Here is a 24,034-nt window from a genome sequence, read left to right as displayed (position 1 = left end):
AACTGTCGGTTACACGGTTATATGGTAGTTGTGCCAGCCCTAGAGAGGAGAGGTAAATAACCCCAGAGAGTTGAACTTTACTTCTCAAGATTTACAATGGACTTGTACTTTAGGTCAAATCAAGGCCTCTAAAGTTGAGCTAGCGTGCATTAGTGTAGTAAGTGTGACGTCCTGAGTTTCCTGACTATGAGTCTAATAGGATAGGGGARGCGGAATTGACCAATAGAGAACCTGAAAACAGGAGAAAGGAAGTGTAGGAGTAGCTACTGTATGRCAAGGAATTTTCATGACACATGACAGAGGGAAATTCATGACCATGGGATYTTCTGAAATACTGTATTTCACCTCCTCTCTCTCCATCTCTCTYTCCTTTCTCCCTTGTTAGCATACATTGTCTGTCCAAGTCTGTCTGTCCAAATCTTGCCACACCTGCCTTCTTTTTGCACACTTTGTCTTTCTCTCTTCATCKCTCGCCCTATTTTTCTTTCTCTCTCTTTCCATCTCTCTCCCCTTCTCTCCACGCTAGCTCACTCACCCGTCGTTGTTGATGTCCGTGGCTGCCACTGCGTAGCCGAAATAGGACCCCATCTGGAAGACATTAAAGCAGACAGAGTTAGTGTGTAATCACACCGGGGGGCATAGTATCACTCTTTCTTTCTYCTTCACTCTCTCTCTCTCTACTTCTCTCTCTTATATCCCCTCGCCCTAGAAGCCTTCCTCTTCAATCAGGCCCCCCAAATCCATCCCCCTTGGCTCCCTCTTTCCTCTCTGTTTTCTCTAAGCTCAGTGCCAGAGCTTCTGTAAGTTACATGAGAGGTAGAAGGAGGTAGGCATTCGGAGGCGGTGGGGKACTCAAGCTGCTATAGGCATCTCAGAGAGAGAGAGGGAGGATTGGTCACTCGGTGTCGTTATCTTTGACGATTCTATATTATGCCATAAATGATGGACTGTTGTCAAGAGTTTCATATCACAGCTATTATCCCCTGGTGAATGACTTCACCAGACTCATCGACAATGTACAGTATGGTGGTCCTTCTATAAAGCTGAGAGGTAGTGGATGTTAGAGCTACTGTAGTGTAGCTACCGTAACCCAACACATAGCGACCTCGTCAAATGGTTTGGATCTCTTGGCGTAATCGGCTGAGGTGTTGGGCTGACAGTCCCTGGACCTGGGTTGGAGTCCCGGTCTGAGCTACCCCCCGAATTCGCAGCAGTATACTCGAACCAGCAAGATCAATTTCATGGTACGGCTACTTGTATAGAAACATGCAAATGTATGGCACGGAGACATTGTTTACACAGCTTTGTTGACACAGTGGAGTCCGACGGCACAGTCCAAAGCACTCATGTGGAGAGTAGTCAACCTAAAGAGACCGTCAAATCAAATCCAACCAGGAGTTCATTTCAGATCGTTCCCACTATGCAATACGCAGTTAGCAGTCCGTTAGCAGCGTACACAGAAAGCATACATACAAAGCACACATATGCATGTACAATAGTAGTTGTCTTGTTCATCAGCCATGGAGAATTTAGAAGACTACAGGAGTAACATGCAACAAACCATGTCACATTATCCCAAAAAATCCAGCAATTTAGCCAATGAGGAATCCAAACCCTTTGGCACAATGGTGGGTTGGCATAAACAAGCTCCCCACCCCCTTATTTTGCAACACAATATCCTGAGTAAACATGTAGCTGTAATACTGTTTGTGTGTGTGTGTGTGTGTGTGTGTGTGTGTGTGTGTGTGTGTGTTGTGTGTGTGTGTGTGTGTGTGTGTGTGTGTGTGTGTGTGTGTGTGTGTGTGTGTGTGTGTACGTGTTTAACTATACTTGTGGAGACCAGTAAACAAAACCAAAATTTGACCAACTGGAGACATTTTGTTGGTCCCCACATGGTCAAATGGTATTTCTAGGGGGTAAAAAAAAAAAGGATTTTGAATGGGACTGAATTTTGTGTCTCCACAAGGTTAGTACAAGACATGTGTATACACACACACACGTGTGTACTTTGGTGTATTCGTGTGTGTGTGTCTACGTGTGTATGTGATTGTGTGATTCACAACGTATGGAACACATAGGGCTTTGTGGGCTCATCTCTGAMCCAGGGATAGAGCGTTATCTCCTGGGGGCAAATTCCTTCAGCCCCCCTATATATACCCACAAATCAAAATAGAGGCGCCAAAAGTCCAGTATAGCCTAGCCCCCTTGCTGTTAAGTAGATTTGCACCAACCTGTTCTCCGGTTAGGTTCAGCATGGATGTCAGGTCTGTTCCATTGAGTATGGACACCTGCATTGAGAGAGTTTAGAAAAAACCTTCAGTTATCAACCATGATTGTAGGAGAACCATCATGAAAATGACATGYAATACTGTTGGTTGTAACTAGGGCTGTGGCGGTCATGAAATTTTGTCAGCCGGTGATTGTCAAGCAAATAATTGCTGATCTCACTATAATTTACCCTTAATTAACATAAACACATTTAGCATCTCCTGTATTCCACGCATAGCCTACAAGCCACTGATTCAGACCTTTGGAACATCTACATTTTAAAAAGTATAATAAATCCATATAATATAGCTTACACCATCACAATAGATCCATTATTTATTTGAGACAGGTCTAAAGAAACATGAAATGAGGAAAATGTAGTCTATTTCAGAAGAACAGAATAGCATACTCTGCATTGTCCATATTTTAGGCGGTGATCTGACTATGTCATATGGCTGTGGCCTACACTAGTTCATTTAGCAGACAAGATTTTCTTAGAATTCCGTGGAATTATTTTATAGTATGAAGAATACAATTGAACATAGCTGATTAAAATACAAAGGATATTTTCTCCAAACGATTTGAGGGAGTGCGCACATGCGGCTATTCTGTGTTGAGCGGTTAACAAAGAAACGCGTACTCATATGCTAAATTTAGAGTTATTTATGTAACTTTAGTTGTGATACCAATGTTGGGCTCTATGTTTAGATTTGAATACATTCTAAGGCTGCATGATTGAACTCTAATGATGATTTGAAAAAAGTTGCATGAAAGGCATGAGCTCTGCTTTGTTTTTTGCACAGGCTGTACACACTTGATAACGCACTTGATAATGCCTCGAATTTCCCWGCTGCATCCCCTTTGTGTGGCCATAATCCCCCTAAAAAAATCTACGCCTTTTGAGGTCAGTGGCCGTTATGCCCTCGGGCTGAATATAATAATTATAATTCCCTTCTCCCCACTGCGTGCCGAAGCACCTCTCACTCACATGGCTCTCAATCAAGTGATTGGGTCTTTCTCACAGGCTACAAGTGAAGACAGACACATATGGGATGCAACTGCGCGTGTCCTTCTCCAATTCCGAGGCACATATTGAAGATATTGGAAGAACTGTCCACATTTACTTTTTGTCAGCCAACAAGATGAGTAGGCCTAACGAACAGCAAAAGCACTAGCCTATGTACATAGTACAAAAGTTGACCTATTTTATTCTGTGCGAGAAATAAATATTCMAAGCATAGACCAGGACAGTTGTGGGATGCGATAGATCCCAAATKAATACAACCACTAGCATCAAAAAACCTGTTTTAAGCAATGAGCCTGACGCAACAGATTAAAACKTTTAGCTTAAAATGTTGATAAACTATTAGGCTATTTCTTCACATTATAAGCGCAGCAATGCGCACACGGCAGTAGGCTATAAGCGCGACTGTTCCATTTGCAGGAAAATACCATTCTCAAAAGTGACAACAAATGTGATTTTATTATAAAGGGGCATTTTTATGGTAAAAATGATCTTCCCCAAACTTGAAAMTCACGTATGCCAGTTCGGCTCTACAACCATTGTAAAGCGGATTAATGTGCTTAATTTTAAGAAGGTATTTGGCCACTTTAGTTGTGATACAAACCTTATCAAAACATATAGGGCTATGGGCTAGGCTACATGAGGTGTGGGACTATGATTTGAAAAAGTYGGGGAAAAAGCATGCRCTGTTTCCTTTAAGCTGGGCATCATTCACAAGTGATAATATATCATTCACAAGTGATAGGCTAATATTGTCACCCATCACACTATTCTTGATTTAAGCTTGTCTTTACATATACTAAATAATATAAGTGTGAAATTTGTTTTAATTTAGAATGGACCATTATCATGCACCTGTCTTGAAACAGGGGCAGGGGGAAAATACATGTAATCTATGCACTTAAATAGCGAATGGAGGATGCTTTTCCCCGTGGTTTATTTTCATGCCAGCCAGGTAGGCTATACTCCTGTTTTAAAGAGAAGCAATGTGCTTAATTTAGGAAGGTTGAGAAATAAATATAGTAGGCCTTGCCTATAGAAAGCTGATGGGATCCTCCTGTTTTTAAGAGGCCATCACTCTGTTTTCTCACTCAATTGCATAGCCTATAGCAATGTTGCTCAATATAAGCTCATGGGCTCCCATGAAGTGTTTGATTCGATTTTCRATTACATTTGCGTTGATGTCAGAGTGATTAGAGGGACAATAGAGTGCGGAGTACCAGGCAGTTAGCAAGTTTGGTAGGCTACTAACAACCATCAGCCGCATCARAGCTTGGAGAAGCCTAATTACCGTGACTCAACGGAAACATGGACTTTGACTGCCATCTTGACTCGTGACGGCTAGTGTGGCGGTAATACGGTCACCGTAACAGCCCTAGTTGTAACACATGCATTTATGAATATGTATGCACATCATTCTTGTATAAGAACATCATTCTTTAAATCCCTCTCTTAATTCACTTCCAGAAGTATTACAATGTTATTGATTACAGCATTGCTGCGGCAAGCAAGAAAGGAATTTCACTGTACTTGTGCATGTGACATTGAAACTTGAAACTTTTCCCGTTTTATATATTGGCGTTCTSTCACTCCCTCTTCTTCTTCTTCACAGTAACATTCCTCTATGTCATCCCTATGTCACCCCTCATTAACTTTCATCTAGAATGAATGATGAAATATGTATAAAATATGTGAGGACTCCTTACTAAACCATACAGCATGAGTCCCTTGGGGACTCCCGTGACGAAATCTGCAAAGACAGAAAATGAGAAAGAGAGAAAGGAGGTTCAAGTTGAGGTCAAGCTAGGGCTAGGACTCCAGGCACTTCCAAATATGAACAACCGAGGGTTTAAAACATTGCTGATCATAAGCAGTGTTTAAAATATGAAACGCTGAGGTTTGCTTGTTGCAGGTCTGTGGCAATAATTTGATTCAATCTTAAAAGCTCAATGAACTGAAGTGATACGGCCAAGCACACCGCGCAAGTTTTTCATTTATTTTCAAATAAGCAGAACATCTTCATGTTGTGGCCTTGAGTGAGCTACTTAAGTACAGTAGACTCCAATGTCATGTAATAAGTAGGTTATTACATTGTGCTCTGATATTCTTCTGATATACTTGTGTGCTCTAATGACTAAAGCTCTAATGATTAGAGCACACRAGTATATTAGTGCATAGGGGACTTTAGATGGACTTCCGATAGTTAATAACTATTAGACAGAATTATGGGGTAAGCAAACCCTAAGCCCAATCATGCGCAAGCCAGTCAGTTGACACTGTAAATATGACTCTCACCTTCAATATTATCTCCACTGAACTCCCCGCCGGCCACAGAGTAACCTGGAGAGAGAGAGAGAAACAGACAGACAAGAGACAGAGAAACAGACAGAGAGAGGGGGAACAGAGAGCGAGAGAGAGGGGGAGAGAGAGAGAATGGGAGAAAAATGATGGGTCAATAAGAGGGAGTAGTGCATTGCGAAATCGGGTAAGGCAACTACTTAGTGCTCTGGTCAAAAGCAACTGTGAACTGAATAGGGTGTCATTTCAGACGCAGCTTCTGTCTAGAGAAACAGACAGAGAGAGGGGGAACAGAGAGCGAGAGAGAGGGGGAGAGAGAGAGAATGGGAGAAAAATGATGGGTCAATAAGAGGGAGTAGTGCATTGCGAAATCGGGTAAGGCAACTACTTAGTGCTCTGGTCAAAAGCAACTGTGAACTGAATAGGGTGTCATTTCAGACGCAGCTTCTGTCTAACTACTATGAAGAAGTGGATCATGCTCACCCAGGTAACTGTCGTCATAGCTCCCCTGCACCTGATGGGTCTGGATCTGTCCGGTAACAGAGAGCAGGAAGTAGGAAGGGTAATAGGCCTTGACTATTTCCTTTGTGGTGGCTAAGATCAGCTGACCTGTGGGAAGGACGGATGGGGATAAGGGTCAGAGGTCAGGGGTAAAAACGAGCTGTGACTTTTGAACTTTGTCTTATGGGGTTTTAGCTGCAGTGAAATGACTGTTGAAGTTTGGCTCTGAGGATGGTCTAGRGCAGTGCTTCTCAAACCTCTCCTTGGTGACCYCCAGACATTTCACAATTTTGTTGTAGCCCTGAACTAGCGCTCCTGCTTTACCTAGTCAAGGGCTTGATGATTAGTTGACAAGTTGAATCAGGTGTGCTAGCTCTGGAATGGATTAAATACATGGAACGGCTGGGGGTCCCCGAGGAGAGGTTTGAGAACCACTGGTCTAGGGGGTAACTTCGCCGCTTGGAAACCATATGKACACGTCTGCGCAGGTTTTAATCCCGCTCTGTCGTTATGCTGACATAAATAATATCTCTCTCATGTCTCTCTACACTGTATCTGTCTAATAAAAAGGAAACGTTTGAAAGAATCGGAATTCCCGGCCTTTAAAGAAAATGGGGAGAAAATGAGTTGATGTATGGTTTTCTAGGCTAAACTGTATGCTATCTCTACGTCCTGTAGTTGAACCAATTCATATAAATCCACATATGGTCCCAATAGGATCCTATCATAAATCCAATAGTGCACTTACCTTGCCAGTAAAAGCTTCCTGGTCCTCCGAGAACAATCTTCCCATCCTGAAACAAACAGAAAAAAAACACTCTGATGAGAACCTTACGTATCAAGCAATTTTTTTATCAAGAATATGTATAAGGKGCTTTCAGATATAACTACATTTTAAGTCTTATGTCGCTAAACATACAGAATTCATACAGTGGGGTGTTCCAGAAAGCAGGRTCCTTCAGTTAGCCAGCTAACTTTGACAAGCAGTCAAATATAYCTCATGATTTACTGATTCATTTAGARAGCTAAACTTGAATATAGGTTGTTGGCTGTCGAGTCAATTACTCCATGCTAATTTCAARTATATATTTCTCAAAAGGATTAAGTTATATCAGAATTTCTGGGACAGTTAGCTGGCTAACTCATTAATCCTGATTTCTGGAACAGCCCCCAAGACATAAGCCCCCATATAGAAAGCTCCCRAGATAATCTATTTTGAATTGTTAATGAATTGTTCCTTTTCCTCTTGAACATACCTTGGTGAAGTCAGCACTGAACCCGCCCTGACAGTAGCCCTGTCCGGCAGGACCATGTCTCTCTGAGGTAAACGGAAGAGARGCAGAAAACATTGACGAGTCACACTGAAAGGCTACTACCCAAATGGGCTAGCCAGAGCTRTATCATAACATGTGCACACACAAATCTCCCATTGACATCAGTGGTCAATTTACAAGAAAGTTCAAGTTGGAGTCAGGCTTCAGCCCTCACACAACTCAAAGTTGTGACCCTACTTCATTCAATTGACTTCAGGTACAGTATTTTGCAGTACTGTACCTGTGCGACAGGGGGCGTACTCCACAAATGTCTTGAGGTTGTCCACGGAGAGGTAGCAAGTTCCTGTGGCGTCAGAGAAGGGGGCGTCGTGTTCCGTTCTCCAGTAATACCTCGGGGCACAAGCCTTRGACACATTCAAGAGAAGGGTATAGGGGTTAGACAGGGTTCAAATTCAAAACAACACACAAGAAACTCAACTATCAACTGTCAGATGCGTTGTCTTCTGTCAGATGGCGTCATTCTAAAACCACTGTTGTGCTATCTGATGGAAGACAATGCTGTCAGATGTTCATAGGCATCACTGACAYACTGTGAAAAGCTTTTCGTGACTGGGGCTATGGTCGACTTGTGACAGTAGTCAAATAATAAACAATATCAAAATACACATACAATCATCAAATCAATCAAGTCCGTATTGGCTTTCTGATGATCAATTCTAACTGGACAGCTAGATTATGACCTAATTCTCTCTATCCCACAGAACATAGTATYTTACCAGGACAGTGTTGCCATGGGAACGCACTGTCGCCCCAAACCACTGATGGGACTTGAACTCTACCTGGACGTCGATGTCGTTGACTTGGAAACGGCGATCTCCTGGAAGATGCCAAAGAAAACGCACCTTCACATTTATAATACAATACTTCTATGAATTTAATAGCCTAAGCGAGGCAGATGGGTGAAATTGATGGGTTGGGGGCAACAAAAAAATGGAACTCATCATGAGGGCCACAGTGGCTTGCGGGTCTGCATACTCATATCCATACCCACACATGCAGTCATAGCTGGCCCTAGCCTTTTGGGGGCCCTAAGTGAAATTTTGTTGGGGGGGGGGGGGGGGCAATATCCATAATTACATTTCCCTTCTTGACAGCGGAGGGAAATGTAAATTTTAGAGTTAATTTCCCACAATTCTACACATTTCACCATAGGGCGTAGAGAAATATTGCAGTTTAAAATATGTGCATTTTCCCACTAATGGTATGCTTCCACCAAATGGACTAGCTGCAAGAGAAATAAGTGCTGATGACTAGTGCACACAAAAGTACCAAATAAAAATATAAAGTTTAAATTGTTTCCATTGCATTTCCAACTTTACTGAGAGTTTTGTCACACAAACAGTTGCGTTAAATAGCAAATGTGCCTATTTTGGTCTTGGCACCTGTGCTCTTACCAATAGCTCGCAGATACAGTGCGGGTGGACAGTTTGTGTTACATGAGAATTATTATGGAAAGAGCGAGAATCGTTTTTTTGTCAAATGGCAGTCAAGCATCGATCACGTGTCACCAGAAAAGGACCCTCAATATTTCTTGGAAAGCAGCATCAAGCTCATCATGTTATCACCCTGCGAAGTTCATAACTTATTTCTTCTGTATCCTAATAAACTGCATGGTTTCTCGAGTCATAGGGGAAGGACCACACACCATATCATCGMGTGACTCCTTATTTGAGAGCAAAACTTCCAAACRACCATAGTGATGGCTATTGTAACTATGTCTCAACATGATCCCCCATGTCATCCCTGTTTGATGTTCCTGTTACATGTCAGATGGTTCCATGTGTGTCCTTGGGTTTTTAGCGTTGATGTTTTTATAACCTCCGTCTCTGAGCCTCAACTCTTAATCCATCCACCATGCTATTGGCAAACATAAAACTGTTCAGCAGGACTTGGAAGGCRTTTTTACTGAAATCGAAACATTTGTCCTTCGTAGTCTGGTCCCGGTTTTGTGAAGGCGTRGGGGGTAAAACAGTCTCCTGTGACAGACAAAAACATTGAGCAGCTGGCTTTGAGAGAGTACACCCAAAATTTCTGGGTGGTAACATTAGGTCAAACTTACAGCATATATTAGTCATGTTGAGAGAGAATGAACACGAATGAGGACAAGCCTTGCTATGAACACCCTTAAATGTTCCTTAAAGGGATAGTTCACCYAAATTCATTAAAAAAGCATGTGTCGTCAACGGCAGACAGTCAATCTATAACGACACAGGASAAGACCCAAATGCAGACACAGGAGGCAGATGGTTAGAGTCTCTGACATTTATTAATAGACAAGGGGCAGGCAAGAGGCAGGTCGAGGACAGGCAGAAGTTCGTAAACCAGGTCAGAGTCAGATGGGTACAGGACGACAGGCAGGCTCGAGGTCAGGGCAGGCAGAATGGTATGGCAGGYGGGCTCAGGGCAGCCAGAAAAGGTCGGAACCGGGAGGACTAGAAAYAGGGACTAGGCAATCAGGAGTACGGAAAACTACGCTGGTTAGGCTTGACAAGACAAGCTGGCAACAGACAAACAGAAACCACCGGTATAAATACACATGGGATAATGGGAACAAATAGGAGACACCTGGTGGGGGATGGAGASAAGCACAAGACACGTGAAACAGATCAGGGKGTGACACAATCCTGGCCAATAGACTACTTACAAGGTAAGAAAAATCTGAACAAATTTAGAAATGTGGATGAACCATTCCTTTAATGCAGTAGACTTGGGTGTGTTGTTTGATTAATTTGTCTGACTCATGGACTTGACAGGTGACATTAACCTTCCCTAACCACTGCAATGCCCTATGTCTCTCTGTCTGGCTGGCTGCTGGAGTCTGTACACACTATGCCTTTTGAACCCAGAGACCAGCATGAGAAAAGCTGCACTGCACAAAACCGGGAAAGGAAGTGCCTGGGGCAGTGTGTGTGTGTGTGTCTACTGTACCTATCTGTCTGTGTAAAACGGCTGTCAGCTAATTTCCTGAATTCACATATCACATCAGCTGTGCCTTCAATTTGGAGAGTGTACATATTAGGGTGTGTGTGTGGGCATGACTGCATATGTAAGCCTGTGGATGTGTACATGTTTGTGTACATAGTTTGTGTTTGTAAGCAGTGCATGTGTCTATATTTGTGTACTTATAAACAGTTTAGGTACACGAGAATGCGGGCATCCAGTTTTTGTTTATGCATGTTTGTGTGTCTGAATATGTGTATCCAGTGTCTGTATGTGTCTATGTAATGTACAGTATGTGTGTATGGGTGTGCATGTGCGTTTGTGTGTGTGTGTGTCAGAGTATGTGTGTATCCAGTGTGTGTATGTGTATATGAAATATGTAGTATGTGTGTGAGAGTATGCAATAACGCACGCTCTCTGATCCTCAAACTGTGGACCTTATCACTTCCTGCTTATATCTGATGTGGCTGTGACTGCTTCACTGGCAGGCAGAGCTAGGGCAGGCAGCCCAGGGGTCCTTGTCCCCATAATGACTTTGGCCCAATGAGGTATAACAACAACTGGAGACCGAGTCCAAGATGTCCGCMCGTTGTTCTCAAAGATATCTACTCATGTTTGCATTCGCTGATTCATGGACCGTTTATATCCGGGTTGCATCAGGTTTATACGAACCAACATCACATACACTCATTGCACACAGGGCGCAGCACGAGCAGCAGCGGCGTGATCACGTCATCCAAAAACACGACAGACATTGGATGAATATAACATTTTAATATCTTCGGGCTGTGAGCGATGGGGAAAAAATTAGCCTCAGCAACAATTATTTGAATAATTCAATGGATGTTTTGTGCACAAAGGAATTTTCTAATCTGATTTCTCAATGTGGCYGTGTATGGAAATTGTCTTCCTGGGCTGGGCGTCAGTAAACTGCAGTACCAAAGCAAAACTCTAAGAGCAGTTGTAACCGTGTTTCTGGCCCATTGCTTTGACCTAATTAAAGTTACAATACTGGGCTTCAATCCAGCCAGGCAGGAAATCAACCAAAGTCCTGTGGAGACACTGGATGTAGTGGATGCAGARCTTTAACTAAACTTTACCTCAACCTAGGGGCTTTAGAAAGGGGGAAGATGAGACAGGGCTCACTCACTACTAAGCACAGRAGGAGAAACTTCAAAGAATGGTTTAAATAAAAACAGAGCATCGTTGGTGAAGAATCTCTAAGCCTTGACAGAGGTTTGCCACTATAACGTCAGGGTCATCATTGCCAGTGAGCTCACAAATAGAAGCCTTATTCTTTAATGGCTGAAATGGCTACATTTTTATGTATATACAATCCAACTTTAACTGGAGGTATGCTATGAAAGCGTTGCGGTATACATTCTTTGTAAAATGTACGTATGAAACCTTTGTGACACCTGACATTAACATTTTTAATCGGGAAATTCATTAGACGTTTGTATTAGACGTTTGTACAAGGAAATGCAATGCTGGGGCGGCAGGTAGCCTATTGCTTAGAGATTTGGACTAGTAACCGAAAGGTTCTAAGATCGAATCCCTGAGCTGACAAGGTAAAAAAGTCTGTCATTCTGCCCCTGAACAAGGCAGTTAACCCACTGTTCCTAGGCCATCATTGAAAATAAGAATTTGTTCTTAACTGACTTGCCTAGTTAAATAAAGGTCAAATATATATATATTTAAATGTTGTAACCACTGGTTAAACAACACGACACAAGAGGCAGTGCTGTATCATGAATACAGTCACAGGTAAATGCCGTTGTTCTGCCCAACACAGATAGCAGAGCCTCGCGTACCTTATCCGTTTTATAAAACTGTTACCAACATATTACAATAACAATGAATTACATATTTTAATTAGAACTTTATTTTGATAAGTCAATTGATACAATTTCATTCTTCCACAAAAAYATAGTCCGGACAAAAATCTGGTTGTTAGTTCTTTTGGCCATATCGCTACAGACGTGAAAGGACTGGTCGTCCGTACTAAACAAAATGGTTGCTATGCAGGCTGGATAACGTTCTTGTCACTTGCTAGCTAGCTAGCCAACTTCAGCTAACTCAGTCACGTCAAACATTGAACCTGGAATGACAGTACACACGCTGGATTTTTGTTTGTTTGAGCTTTTTTTTCTATTGGTATTTACTTGGATATATCCATGATAATGTCATTGATGCGTGATTTCGACTGGCATAGAAAAAGTTGTTTTGTCTCGTCTGGGCACCGTATGTACGGTACTAACTTACAGAGAGCCGAAATTTCAAAAGTGAAACATTGTTTCCGAAGTCGGACTTGCAGACAGTGAGGCTTATATTAACCCCCGCTGTACCAAACTAAATGCTAGGCTGGAAGCAAGGGGAAATGATGTGCGAGTTKAAATAAATACAAGAGACGATTCACGATTCGGACAGCAACATGAACATGATATTCGTATGGAGGTGCAGTGATCATTTCCCGATGGAACTGTTAGCGGGCATAGATGTGTCAGAACGCTGCTCGTCCAATCAGCATCCAGGATCCAAACAACCAGTTTTATAATGAATGGTAATGTTACTTGTTTTCTTATGAAGGAGTAATAMAGTAATTCTCCTCATCCCCTCAAAYAGGTTAAATAATCAACAAATGAATTTACTTAAAGGCTTTGATCTGAGATGGAATAGCTGAGAGAATCACACAGTGGATAGTTGACAAGTTAGCTCTACGGTAGTGTTACTCATTCACTACTAATATCACCAGGTTATTCAGCCAGGTACCTTACCTTCATTGTCAAAGTGGAYGACACTGCAATTCGATTGGCCCTGGCTCCAGGGACATAAGTACACAGATCCACCTTCGTTGACATTYGGYTGGCTGGTGTTAGCTTTGGGAGCACCAATCAGAATGCTGACACTATAAAGTTCAAATAGAACACAAAAACACAACATTAGTGCACAGTTGGGCAAAAATAGAGCATCCAAAAATAACAAGTGGGAGTACGGGAAGCATAAACATTTGAGTCATATAGCAGACACTATTATCCAGAGCAACTTACAGGAGCAATTAAGGTTAAGTTCCTTGCTCACGGGCACATCGGCAGATTGTTCACCTAATTGGCTCGGGGTTTCAAACCAGTGAGCTTTCGGTTACTGGCCAAACACCCTTAACCGCTAGGCTACCTGCCGCCACAATAAATTATTTTTTAATGATTGGGCTACTCTCCCTTCATGGATCCGGGCATTCAGAAGGTATTCAGACCCCTTCACTTTTTTTCACATTTTGTTACGTTACAGCCTTATTCTAAAATTGATCAAATAACTTTTTTTGTGTGTCATCAATCTACACACTATACCCCAAATGACAAAGCGAAAACAGTTTTTTTGAAGTGTTTGCAAATGTATTAAAACAAAAAAACAGAAATACCTTATTTACATTAAGTATTCAGACCTTTGCTATGAGACTCGAAATTGAGCTCAGGTGCATCATGTTTCCATTGATCATCCTTGAGTTGTTTCCACAACTTGGAGTCCACCTGTGGTAATTCATTTGATTGGACATGATTTGGGAAAGGCACACACCTGTCTGTATAAGGTCCCACAGTTGACAGTGCATGTCGAACCAAAAACCAAGCCATGAGGTTAAGGAATTGTCCGTGGAGCTCCGAGACAGGATTATGTCGAAGCACAGATCTGGGGAAGGGTACCAAAAGATTTCTGAAGCATTGAAGGTCACAAGAACCCAGTGGCCTTTATTATTCTTAAATGGAAGAAGTTTGGAACTTCCTAGAGCTGGCCACCTGGCCAAACTGAGCAATCGGGGGAGAAGGGCCTTGGTCAGGGATGTGCCAAGAACATAATGGTCACTCTGACAGAGCTCCAGAGTTCCTCTGTGGAGATGGGAGAACCTTCCAGAAGGACAACCATCTCTGCAGCACTCCACCAATCTGGCCTTTATGGTAGAGTGGCCAAACGGAAGCCACTCCTCAGTAAAAGGCACATGACAGCCCACTTGGGAGTTTGCCAAAAGGCACCTAAACGACTCTCAGACCATGATAAAAAAAGATTATCTGGTCCTGATGAAACCAAGATTGAACTCTTTGGCCTGAATGCCAAGAGTCACATCTGGAGGAAACCAGGCACAGCTCATCACCTGGCCAATACAATCCTTACAGTGAAGCATGATGGTGGCAGCATCATGCTGTGGGGATGTTTTTCAATGGCAGGGACTGGGAGACTAGTCGGGATTGAGGTAAAGATAAACGGAGTAGAGTATAGAGTTATCCTTGATGAAAACCTGCTCCAGAGTGCTCAGGACCTCAGACTGGGGTGAAGGTTCACATTCCAACAGGACATCGACCCTAAGCACACAGCCAAGACAACGCAGGAGTGGCTTCGGGACAAGTTTCTGAATGTTCTTGAATGGCCCAGCCAGAGCCCGGACTTGAACCTGATCGAACATCTCTGGAGAGACCTGAAAATAGCTGTGCGGCGACGCTCCCCATCCAAGCTGACGGAGCTTGAGAGAATCTGCAGAGAAGAATGGGAGAAACTCCACAAATACAGGTGTGCCAAGCTTCTAGCGTCATACCCAAGAAGGCTCAATGCTGTAGTCACTGCCAAAGGTGCTTCAAAAAAGTACTGAGTAAAGGGTCTGAATACTTATGTAAATTTGATATTTCCATTTTTTTTTTTTTTTAATGTACAAACATTTCTAAAAACTGTTTTTGCTTTGTCATTATGTGGTATTGTGTGTAGATTGATGAGGGGGAAAAAACGATTTAATCAATTTTAGAATAAGGTGTTAACGTAACAAAATGTGAAAAAAGTGAAAGGGTCTGAATACTTTCAGATAGGTCAGAGATCCAAACCCACCCAAAATACAGCTGTAAGCCTTTCACAAAGCGTTTTGAAGAGGTATTGCTGATCTAGGATCTGGTTCTCGCCTATATTTTGCATTATGATCTGAAAGGCAAAACTGATCTYAGATCAGCACTTCTACTCTGAGACCATTTGTGAATAGAAGGATCCTCTCTATGCTGTGTGAGCATCACCCTCATTTTAGAGGTCCCCCAACTCTCATTTTAGAGGTGCCCTATCATTATCATCATCATCACCAATCTGTCTTAACGTTCCCCMTTAGATCCGTTTCAGGAAATAGACTTGCGTAACTAAGGTTATCATTTGGGAGGTTGTTCCTCTGAGCAAAAAAGAAAGAGCAGATGATGACAGTACTGAATCTGGGGAAAAGATCAAGGATAAAGGGCAGATCATAGCAAAGGCTAGCTCTTATCTCCACTCTACTGGACTGATAGAGGGAGGAAAAGGGTGAGGGGGTAGAAGAGAGTAGCGTGGGAGAAACAGGAAAAAACATTTGGGGGGTGGGTAGATCAGCTTTAATATTGCAGATAGATTGTAGATTCCATCAATGTAATTGTCTGCATCATTTCCAATCCCCCATATATTTTTGTGTATATGTATACAGTACCAGTCAAAAGTTTGGATACATGTACTCAATCAAGGGTTTTTCTTTTTTTTTTTACTATTTTCTACATTGTATAATAAAAGTGAAGACATGAACTATGAAATAACWCATATGGAATCATGTAGTAACCGAAAAAAGTATTCAACTAATSAAAATATAATTGATATGTTTTATTCTTCAAAGTTGCCACCCTTTGCCTTGATAACTTTGCATACTCTTGGCATTCTCTCAACCAGCTTCATGAGGAATGCTTTTCCAACAGTCTTGAAGGAGTTCCCACATATRCTGAGCACTTGTTGGCTGCTTTYCCTTCKATCTGSGGTCCAACTCATCCCAAACCATCTCAACTTGGTTGAGGTAGGGTGATTGTGGAGGCCAGGTCATCTGATGCAGCACTCCATCACTCTCCTTCTTGGTCAAATAGCCCTTACACAGTCTGGAGGTGTGTTTTGTGTCATTGTCCTGTTGAAAAACAAATGATAGTCCCACCAAGCGCAAACCAGATGGGATGGTGTATCGCTGCAGAATGCAGTGGTAGCCATGCTGGTCAAGTGTGCCTTGAATTTTAAATAAATCACAGACAGTTTCACCAGCAAAGCACCGTCACACCTTCACCTCCATGCTTCACGGTGGGAACCACACATGCGGAGATCATCCGTTCACCTACTCGGCATCTCATAAAGACAAGGCGGTTGGAACCCAAAATCTCAAATTTAGACTCATTAGACCGAAGGACAGATTTACACCGGTCTAATGTCCATTGCTCCTGATATTTTGCCCAAGCAAGTCTTATTTTCTTATTGTGGTCCTTTAGTAGTGGTTTCTTTGCAGCAATTGGACCATGAAGGCCTAATTCTGTCTCCTCTGAACAGTTGATGTTGAGATGTGTCTGTTACTTGAACTCTGTGAAGCATTTATTTGGGCTGCAATCTGAGGTACAGTTAATTGCTGTTTTCTGAGGCTGGAAACTCTAATGAACTTATCCTTTTCAGCAGAGGTAACTCTGGGTCTTCCTTTCCTGTGGATGTGTCCTCATGAGAGCTAGTTTCTTCATAGCGCTTGATKGKTTTTGCGACTGCACTTGAAGAAACTTTCAAAGTTCTTGAAATGATGGAGTGTCGTTTCTCTTTGCTTATTTGAGCTGTTCTTGCCATAATATGGACTTTGTCTTTTACCAAATAGGGATATCTTCTGTCTACCATCCCTACCTTGTCACAACACAACTGATTGGCTCAAGCATATAAGATATGTCTATGTCCATTTTCAAACAGTCCATTTATATTTTCCAATGGGGCTATACATTTGGGTGAGKTTTTTTTCTCACCTGAGTAGCCTTGTTTCACAGCCCAAAATTTWATTAAACCATCTAGTGTTCAGCGAAATAACAACACGTCAAATACAGGTAGCCTAGTCGAATAATTAACATCCAATCACATTAACCATTACTCTCTCAGGAATTCCACTAACGGTCCGTATGTAGCCAAACGTAGCTGTGCTCTGCCCCTGATGGCGMAAAAGCCAYGACAGGGAGACATAGTAGAGTGGTAATGCGCGTGCAAACAGTTGCTCCCGACGCCACTTGGGTACACTGCAGCATCCACCGAGAGGCTCTTGCTGCCAAGGGAATGCCTGACAGCTTGAAAGACGTTTTGGACACTAGAGTGAAAATGGTTAACTTTCTTAAAGCAAGGCCCCTGAACTCTCGTGTATTTTCTGCACTATGCAATGATATGGGCAGCGACCATGTAAYGCTTTTACAACATACAGAAGTGCGCTGGTTATCAAGGGGCAAAGTATTTACATGTTTTTTTTTAATTGAAAGACAAGCTTAAAGTTTTCTTTACTGACCATCATTTTCACACTGACCACTTGCATGATGATGCGTTTCTCACACAACTGGCCTATCTGGGTGATGTTTTTTCTCGCCTGAATGATCTGAATCTAGGATTACAGGGACTCTCCGCAACTATATTCAATGTGCGGGACAAAATTCAGGCTATGATTAAGAAGTTGGAGCTCTTYTCTGTCTGCATTAACAAGGACAACACACAGGTCTTTCCATCATTGTATGATTTTTTTGTGTGCAAATGAACTCAAGCTTACGGAAAATGTCAAATGTGATGTAGCAAAGCACCTGAGTGAGTTGGGTGCGCAATTATGCAGGTACTTTCCCAAAACAGATGACACAAACAACTGGATTCGTTATCTGTTTCATGCCCTGCCTCCAGTCCACTTACCGATATCTGAACAAGAGAGCCTCATCGAAATTGCAACAAGCGGTTCTGTGAAAATKTAATATAATCAGAAGCCACTGCCAGATTTCTGGATTGGGCTGCGCTCAGAGTATCATGTGAGAGTGGATTCTCAGCCCTCACTAGYATGAAAACTAAATACAGGCACAGACAGTGTGCCGAAAATTATTTAAGACTTGAGACTCTCCAATATCAAATGTATTTATAATCAAAAATCTAATTTATTTCAAATCAAACTTCAAATGTATTTATAAAGCCCTTCTTACATCCATTGATATCTCCAAATGCTGTACAGAAACCCAGCCTAAAACCCCAAACAGCAAGCAATGCAGGTGTAGAAGCAATACAACCCAACATTGCAGAGTTATGTGCATCCTTTCAAGCACACCCTTCTCATTAACCTGTGGTGAGTTATTCACAATTTTCGATGAACAAATAAGGTTTCACATSTAAGATGGATAAATAAAGAGCAAAATTATTGATTATTATTATATTATTATTTGTGCYCTGGTCCTATAAGAGCTCTTTGTCACTTACCACGAGCTGGGTTGTGACAAAAACTCACACTCATTCTTATTTTGAATAAATGTATCATATAGTGTGTGTGTGGCAGGCTTCAATGATGGCAAAGAACAACATTTAAGAGTGCGCTGACCCTGGTGCTAGAGGGGGTACGCAGCTGGAGGTTGAWTGTTTGAAGGGGTACGGGACTATAAAAAGTTTGGGAACCACTGTCGTAGAGGACACTGGTCTACTTTTCTATGTATTACAATTTTCTTTAACCAATGTTGGTCTTTAATGCAGGGCCGACAGACAAGTTCCTTACTTTTCCCCCTTCCACTTGTCTCTTCCATTTTTGCGGTAATGCTGCAATTAGTTGTTGTAATGGGTATTGCAGACATTTCTATAATTTTCAAATAACCTAAAGTGAGAGGTTGTCATCTGAATAAAGTGAAAAGGCCATTTTTGAACATGTGGTGAGACTGAAGTAACAGGAAACCCATTCTAGTCCAGTCTACTTCCAGTGGGCTCAAACATTTTTCCACAATCAAAAAGACTACATGTGCAACATTTAGTTGTTCAGATAGTATTCCACCGAAGAAGCTAAACACGACACATATTTCATTGAGGTATTGGGCTAAAGAGGGGCTGGGGTAGAGGGTTTTGTGTTTGTGGTTAAAAAGTGTTTGGTTTCCGAGGGTATGAAAGGATAATATCTAGGATCTCTGGATCCATCTACCCATGCCTGAGAAATAAGCTACTGATTCAAGATTTGATTCTGCCTGACAGGACTATCAAGTGTACATAGACAGAATTCACTGGGCAAAAACTGTTTACATCAACTGTGTTTCCACGTCATTTCAACCCCCCCAAAAATCTATGTGATGACGTTGAATCAACACGGAAAACTGGTTGGATATGCAAAAAGTAATCAACGTAAGGGTATTTCGTCTCAACTTTTAACSTAAATCCAATGACATGGTCACATTTTTTGTTGATTTCACATTTCAGATTAGTTGACAACTTAACCGAATGTAAATCAAAATTAGTCGTTGAACTGGCGTCTGTGTCCAGTGGAAAGCATGTCTTTTTGGGAGATAGCAGGTTTTTCTGACTTTGCAAGATGGTAATCGTAGACATACAGTGAATATTAGGCATTGTGGATCCTTGTAGTTTCCTAAGAATGAGAATGTAAAATGTTAAATGGGAAAAAGTGGGACTGAGAATTAACTGAGCTAACGGTCTGAACCAAAACAGTGTGTCGGGGGGGACAGAGACAGAAAGAGAGAAAGATAGAGCGAGAGAGACAATCCGTCTACCCTTTCAAGGCAGCCACACAAACAGCCGAGCACAGGGGAATTGCAAAGCTTTAGATGTCAATGAATGATGACATTAACAGAGATCAGACAGCCTCCGAGTCAAGGGGCCCCCAAATGTCTGGCGAGCATAAGAGGAATATTTACACGGCAGGATTAACTTTCCTATAAACCATTCACTATGCAGTCGCTCACWCTTTTGACGACTGAGTTTTTGGGAACCGTTCTCTTTCAGATATACTCTCGAGCTCCCCTGTGATTTCTCAAAGTGTTGAGTTGCTAAGTGCCCTTTAAGTCAATGATATACAACTAAAAAGAATATGAAAACATACAGCACAGGGAAACCATACCATAGCTAGAGTAACAATATCAGAGTAATGACACATGAATGAGTCAACTTGAATCTACTGGCCAAACATATAGCAACACAGTTATGTTATCCACCTCGATTCAAATAATATTTATTTTCTTTCAAGTACTTTGAGTTAYTTTGAGTACTTTGATTGAGCTTGCCTGGAGTGCTATATGGGTAGGGCTTGCACCTTTGAGTCTATTCCATTGGTTCCATGGTGCCAGGCAAGCCAAATCCAGTACTTAAGTAAAAATACTACTAAGTCATTTTTTTKGGTATCTGTACTTTACTTTACTATTTAGATTTTTGTAAAACTTTTAGTTTTACATAAAATTATGTACTTTTTACCCCAAAAGTAAATTTTCAATGGCTAGCAGGACAGGAAAATGGTCAAATTCATGCACTTATCAAGAGAACATCCCTGGTCATCCCTTTTGCCTCTGATCTGGTGGACTAACTAAACCCATATGCATTGTTTATAAATCATGACTGAGTGTAGGAGTGTGCTCCTGGCTACCGTAAATATAAAAAAAACTAGAAAATGTGGCCATCTGGTTTTCTTAATATAGGGAATTTTAAATGATTTATACTTAAAATGTAACTTTCAATACATAAGTATATTTTAGCAATTACATTTACTTTTGATACTTGAGTATATTTAAAACCAAATACTTTTAGACTTTTACTCAAGCARTATTTTATTGGGTGACTTTCACTTTTACTTGAGTAATTTTCTATTAAGGTATCTTTATTTTTCTCAAGTATGACAATTGGGTACTTTTTTCCACCACTGGATAAATCAAGTGCATCTAAAGCATTTGAAAGAAAACAACTACTATTTGAACCTAGGTCTGGTACATAGGAATGGTTAACCCCCCTCCCCTTCAACTGATGTCATCTCAGGGTGTTACTGCAGTTGTTGCCCTGCCTAAAAAAATTAAATCTAAGGGAAACTGCATTAACATTGCTTTTTCACCAAAACCATTCTACAGCTACTGCTCGTTACATATTACTGCCAGACACCCTCTTTACCAAAACAATGGTCTTCTATCTTAACTAGGCTTATTGACTTACACTGTGGATGTCGCCGAGACACAAACAACAGTGGCATGCTGAAAAACAGCAAACTCTGGATATCGCCTGTATGGCAAAACAATCTAATATGTGGCATGCATGAAATTGAGCAGGACATTTTCTGGCGAGTGTGTCACTCTATTTGTCTCTCTACGACCGCAACTGCTCCACCTATCCCAACTTGACTTATATGACCCCAAACAAGACAGACGCAATTGCAACATGGCATATGATAACATTTGGGAAATCAAAACAGCAACAATAGTTAGCTATTCAATTATTTTGTTTATTTCAGCATAAAGACTAACATTGTCCAGTCCTGAAAAGTGTCACGTCTACTCCCGCTCATCCCCTCCTGTGTTCGACGTTGCCGGTATACTAACCACCGGTCCTGGGATCCATCATTACGCATATCTGGCATCAATCATTACGCGCACCTGCACGTCATCATGAGGCACACCTGGACTCTATTACCTCACTTATTACCTCCCCTATATCTGGCACTCCCTTAGGTTCTTTCTCCAGTCAGTATTGTTCCTTTGTTTATGTGTAGACACTACTGTTATGTTGTCTCAGTCCATGTTTGTTGTTTTGCTAAACGTTTCACCTGCTTCTCGATGCTCAGCATCTCCGTTACAATGGAAGCAGCAGGAAAACAGAATATCTCCCAGACGGTCGACAAGCAGGGATACCTTCTATGTCAACATCATGACCAGCTGGCACAACTGGGGACGGTTATGGAAGAGGTTATTCGCAGTGTGCAACGTCTCGAACATACCCGGGAGGCATTGTCGTCAACTAGCGGAGGATACTCTACAACCAGTCGAGCCAACACAACAGCCCATTCAGCAACCCGCTCAGGTCAGCGATACCCGTTTGTCCCTCCCGGATAAATATGACGGCACCCCATGTAAATGCTGTGGCTTCCTACTTCAGTGCTCCCTCTACTTTACGCACCAGATGGAAGCCCCCACCACCAAGCGGTCCAAGGTTGCCACGGTTATTTCTCTGCTGTCTGGGCGGGTGTTGGAATGGGAGAGAGGAGGAGCTAGATTCATATGAGGGGTTCATGGCTCTGTTCAAATGCATCTTCAATCATCCCTCGGAGGGCAGAGGGGGGGTGGGGTGTGAGTGCCTACTCCAATTACGCCAGGGGACCAGACGGCTGCCGAGTATGCGCTYACCTTCCGGACAGTAGCAGCATCCAGGTGATGGAACGAACCGGCGCATTCTATGCTATTCATAAGCGGTCTGCACAAGGAAGTCCAGACGGAACTGGCCTGTCATGACAACAACMTCTCCTTGGACGCACTCATTGCAATGGCYATCCRTCTGGATAACCTACTTCGGAAGCACCGGTACTCTCATCGCTTCTCTCCCTCCCTCAGTGAACACTCCGGATCAGAGCCTGAACACACGCCTCCCAGCGGAGCGACGGAGACAGCCGGGGCTCTGTCTGTATTGTGGTCAAGGAGGGCTCCAACGGTGTCAGGCATTTCCTAATCCGGGATCMACAAGAGCAGAGGGACGGTCATGCGATTTTCCACCTCCCGGGGAAGGAGTAAGTATTCCATCTTTATCACTTTCTCTTTTTGGTGTCCATCACACTAGTTGACTGTCCCTCATGTATTGTGTCTACAGCATTAGTGGATTCTGGTGCCGTGGGGAACTTTATTGACCAGACCCTCTTAACATCATCATACCCGCTCTCCGCTCCTTTCCCGGTTCAAGCCCTCGATAATCGGCCACTAGGATCCGGAACCATCCCACATCACCCAACCACTCACCCTCACCATGGAGTCCATTCATCAGGAGAACATCCCCTTCATCACCAGTGCACCAGTTCACAAGATCGGCCTCCCTTGGCTTCAACGCCATTACCCCACCATCTCATGGTCGAGGATGAGAATCAGACTGGTCACCCGAATGCCGGAGGACCTGCTTCCCCCATCCGCTGTGGTTCCACGTCGATTGAGAGTCCTGTGGTTGCCCTTCAGCCCAACATCCCGGAGGTATACCAGGACCTGCGGGAGGTATTCTCCAAGACCCGTGAACTGTGCCATCGACCTGCTTGCAGGGTCTGTGCCTCTGCGCAGACGCATCTACCCTCTGTCGGTGGCTGAGACCCTGTCCATGGAGCATTAGATCCAAGAGGCGCTCCAACAAGGTTTCATCCGCACGTCCACATCTCCTGCGTCGACTGGTTTCTTCTTCGTAGCCAAGAAGAATGGAGGGTTACGTCCATGTATTGATAACAGAGGACTCAATGAAATCGCCATGAAGTACCACTACCCTCTCACGTTGGTGCCATCAGCCATTGAACAGCTYCGCGGTGCCCAGTTCTTTACCAAACTGGATCTACAAAGTGCATACAATCTCATCCGCATCGAGGAGGGGGTCTACTAGGCTACCCTGGAGGATCACATYACTCACGTTCGAGCAGTCCTGGAACACCTCCTGGCTAACCACCTGTTAGTYAAGACTGAGAAGTGACAATTTTAGGCTACCAAATCAGCCTGCAGGGAGTAAGGAAGGACGACAAGAAGGTAGATGCGGTCAGGTCATGGCCAGTCCCAACCACCATAAAGGGGTTACAACGGTTTTTGGGGTTTGCCAACTTCTAATGCCGTTTCATCAGGAATTTCAGCTCCGTTGCCTCACCTCTCTCCTCAAGGGTGGCCCCCGTAGGTTGGTGTGG

At 42.7% G+C, this 24,034-nt stretch overlaps 1 protein-coding gene across 1 annotated transcript in view; it reads right to left on the bottom strand.

Moving 5' to 3' along the window:
* LOC111962177 (integrin alpha-5-like) overlaps window positions 1-24,034 on the bottom strand; it is a 55,779-nt gene that overhangs the window by 20,282 nt on the left and 11,463 nt on the right. The window contains exons 2-11 of the mRNA XM_023985057.2: window positions 13,143-13,273; window positions 8,142-8,242; window positions 7,646-7,769; window positions 7,348-7,409; window positions 6,840-6,885; window positions 6,074-6,199; window positions 5,588-5,632; window positions 4,999-5,042; window positions 2,232-2,288; window positions 536-588 (exon numbers count right to left, since the gene is read on the bottom strand). Coding sequence (XP_023840825.1) covers window positions 536-588; window positions 2,232-2,288; window positions 4,999-5,042; window positions 5,588-5,632; window positions 6,074-6,199; window positions 6,840-6,885; window positions 7,348-7,409; window positions 7,646-7,769; window positions 8,142-8,242; window positions 13,143-13,273 — 789 coding nt within the window. The remainder of the gene's footprint in view (window positions 1-535; window positions 589-2,231; window positions 2,289-4,998; window positions 5,043-5,587; window positions 5,633-6,073; window positions 6,200-6,839; window positions 6,886-7,347; window positions 7,410-7,645; window positions 7,770-8,141; window positions 8,243-13,142; window positions 13,274-24,034) is intronic.

The sequence above is a fragment of the Salvelinus sp. IW2-2015 genome, linkage group LG1, assembly GCF_002910315.2.
Source record: "Salvelinus sp. IW2-2015 linkage group LG1, ASM291031v2, whole genome shotgun sequence".
Classification (NCBI taxonomy): domain Eukaryota; kingdom Metazoa; phylum Chordata; class Actinopteri; order Salmoniformes; family Salmonidae; genus Salvelinus; species Salvelinus sp. IW2-2015.
This window is presented reverse-complemented; position numbering and strand designations above follow the sequence as displayed.